This window comes from Corylus avellana, chromosome ca6, assembly GCF_901000735.1.
Source record: "Corylus avellana chromosome ca6, CavTom2PMs-1.0".
Taxonomy (NCBI): Eukaryota; Viridiplantae; Streptophyta; class Magnoliopsida; order Fagales; family Betulaceae; genus Corylus; species Corylus avellana.
In genome coordinates, this window is record NC_081546.1 from 10,603,142 (window position 1) to 10,606,608 (window position 3,467).

Sequence of the window (3,467 nt, forward strand, 5' to 3'; positions counted from 1 at the left end):
ACTTGTTTAACAATCTCTAATTTGAAATTTTCATGTATAATATTCTATATCAATAAATTATGGATTTGTTTATTCTTAATTCATAAACAACTAAAATTTAATTCTTTTAACAAAAAGGAGAAAATTAATAATCAATATAAGTACAAGTACTTTTAGTTTGCCCCAAAAGAAGATAGTTATAAGTGCTTAATTAATCAATAAATCAATTTGAACTGTTTTTCTCAAAGCGCATAAAAATGAGTGATTTTATTCATTTCATATTTTTAGATGTATTTGAATACTTACACTAAATTGAGAAAAAGAAAAAGGAGACTGATTATGAGAGAGGAAGAGAGAGGCAAAGTCATGCTACAGAGAGGCAAAAAGTGATAGATACTAGAAGTAATTCTAAATAATTATTTTTCATCCTACTCTCATACCATAGAGTCATATTAGCTTAGTAGTGTGGATGTGTGACAGAAGATGAGTATTAAGCATTACTAGCTCAATTACCAAATGGTCCTTTAAGACGACTTGTTACATAAATTTATTAAATTTTAGAAGCACATGGGAGAAGAAAGCAATGAAGGTTAAGCCAATAATACAGGTGGAATTGGCTAGATCCGAGGAAGGTACTAACACAGCATATGTGCCCATGAGAAATGCCAGCGCCATTGTTACCATGGCCCCCAAAATGAACCAAAAAGCCAGAAAGAGAAGATTATCGCGATGCTCTTCGTCAGAATTCTTGTCCAAAAGAAATGGCATCAATAGGTGGATAAAGACAACAGAACTCGACAAAACCATAGATATGGTATCCATAAGAACGAATGCTTTGAAAGCAAAACTTCTCCTTAAAAGTGCAGAACCTGCGTGTGAGCCTTCTTTACCCACAAATCCTCCGGGCATAGTAATACATGCTGCAAAGGTTACAGTTGTAATGAGTGCAGCCACTACTAAATGGGCTTCAGATGCTTTTCGCAATGTTGATCTCCTCTCTTCGCCGTCCTTGTCCTCTGGTTTGTTGTTATCATCTTTGTAAATTATTACTCGTCGAGGTGCTAAACAACCCAGTTGATCCACAAATTCATTCCACTGTGTAATATTTACATCCATATAATTAGGGATTAATATATAGCTCGTAAGAAAAAGAACATGTATATTAGTTTTTATTTCAGAAGGGGATTTAATATGGATTTTTTTTATTAGGGAGAATTTTCTATTGATCATTAATTTTCTATGGAATTTTATATATATCCAAGAATGATGTAACTCTTAAAATCACTATCGGGCGCTTGTGATTGATTGTTATTGAATTTTGATCAAATGATAATTTTAAGAGCTACATCATTCTTAGAATGACACAAGAGTGACTTCTGGAATTACTCCATATTTTTAGATGCAAGATAAAATATGTGTTACCTTTTTGAATGACATTACTCTATCAGATAAAACCATTTGAGCCGTGGTGAGGTTCCGTTTGTTGAAGGCCATCGTGTCGACTCGAGGGTGACGAACAAATTTCTTTATTGATTTCAAAGAATAAACAGAACAGTAATGAAGAGGTGCATCTCCATCGGCATTCTTCTCATTCAAGAGGTTGCTGAGAGATGCATTTTCCATGATAATTTTGATGATATGCTCTAAATGGTCGCTGCCTCCTTTCATGGCAAAATGGAGTACATTCCAACCTCTATCATCAACCAATTCGCAACAATCTGGACAACTTGATACAATGCGAGACATTGCAAAAACATTACCACGTTGGGCAGCAATATGAAGAGGTGTCCTACCCTTTGTATCTTTCATGTATGCTACTTCTCTGTCTTTATACAACAACATTGTTGCTAAGTCTGAATGGCCCAGGTATGCAACCAAGTGAAGTGGAGTCCAACCGTTATTGTCGACTTTTCTACTTATACCTTCAATTTTTTCTAGAATTCTCCTGGTCATAACTAAAATAATTTAAACATGTTAAATGTAACGATTTTCTAAATGACACAATTAAGCAAGATTTGTCAGTAGATTGAAAAAGTTGTCACAATTGAATCTCAATATAATTTATTATTAATATTTAGGAAAAAATAGTTTTTATCCCCCAAAGGATGATATTTTAGATTCAACTGATAAGAGTGAAATAGTAACGAAAAAGAAATCACCATTTATTTTTCCTATTTATCATCTCCTAAGCAGACAAGCAAATCCATAATAAAATACACTAATCTCATTGTTTATTAAAAAAAAATTGTTATAAAAATAATTTGGTTAAAAACTTATTTGTTGAATTGTCATACCATACATATCAAGTATCCTTTTATATTTTATCTCCAAAAAAAAAAAAAAAACAGTGTCCTTATATATATTTCATGAATTTATTATTTTTGGTCTACTACATAATTTTTATCAAAATTATAATAAACTTTAAGAATTAAAGTTGCATTACTCATTACTAAATTATCTGTGCAAGTACAACGTACATTGAGAAAATAAATAGGTAGTACCTGCACTGTCCAACATTATGGCAGAATGCAAAGCGGTCCTGCCAAGGGGCCCCACATGCATTGGTGAGTTGCATTTGTCTAAAATTTCAAACAGCACATCTTTAAACCCTCTCTCGGCAGCAATGTAAAGTGGAGTCTCACCAGCATCATTAGCAAAATATGAAAAATTTGGGTCTTCTTTGATCAACAATTCTACCACCTTAAGATGATTATAACGTACAGCTTCGTGCAAAGCCGTGTCTCTTTCTTTGTTCGTCATCCGGAGCATTTCCTTTACTGGTTCAATCCCATCTTCAAGGTTTTGATGGAGAGTTTGGGAACAATATTTGATTAGAACTTCCACTATGGCAGCATGCCCGTACCTTGCCGCAATGTGCAGTGGAGTTTCACCTTTGGCGTTGGCTTGTCGAAACAATAAGGGACACATTTTAAGAATTTCTTCAACAAACTTGGTTGCTGAATCCAATTGTTTACTGAGGGTTGTGATGTAAATATGGAGGATTGTGTTTTTATTTGGGGTTAGTAGGAGATCAAGAGACTTATAGGTGATATCTTTGAAGACCTCTACTTTTCCTTTTGCTGCAGCATTGTAGGAATCACGATCCATGCAAATAATGGTCTCTGTTTGGTCGAGCTCATTAGAATTAACAGATGCTTGAGATTCAAACAAACTGGAGGGATCCATTCTTTTTACTACTCCTATAAATATCTCTCCACACAATAAGCTCTTTGGACTACTAGCTCCAATGCTCGTCGTATATATACTCTTTATTCTGCACTTCATGAAACCATGACTTACGCGCAAAATAGTAATCCAAGGAATTTTAAAAAGGAAAATTAAAGTACATAGAAATTAACAAGTCCTCTCCTCAAAGACGGTTAAATTATTAATTAATTTAAAAGCTTAAGTTGATAGAAAATTATTTATTTAATCATTTTAATTAATATTTTAACACTCAATTCACGTGTTAAAATATTTTTAATTAA

General features: G+C 33.3%; 1 protein-coding gene across 1 annotated transcript; it reads right to left on the bottom strand.

Moving 5' to 3' along the window:
- Positions 1–513: 513 nt before the first annotated feature.
- On the bottom strand, positions 514–3,165 carry LOC132185161 (uncharacterized). Its single transcript, XM_059598972.1, has 3 exons — positions 2,481–3,165; positions 1,402–1,934; positions 514–1,074 (listed from the first exon to the last, which is right to left on the bottom strand). The coding sequence occupies exons 1-3, from the start codon at positions 3,163–3,165 to the stop codon at positions 517–519; spliced, it is 1,776 nt and encodes a 591-aa protein (XP_059454955.1). The 3' UTR covers positions 514–516.
- Between the last annotated feature and the right edge of the window lie 302 nt (positions 3,166–3,467).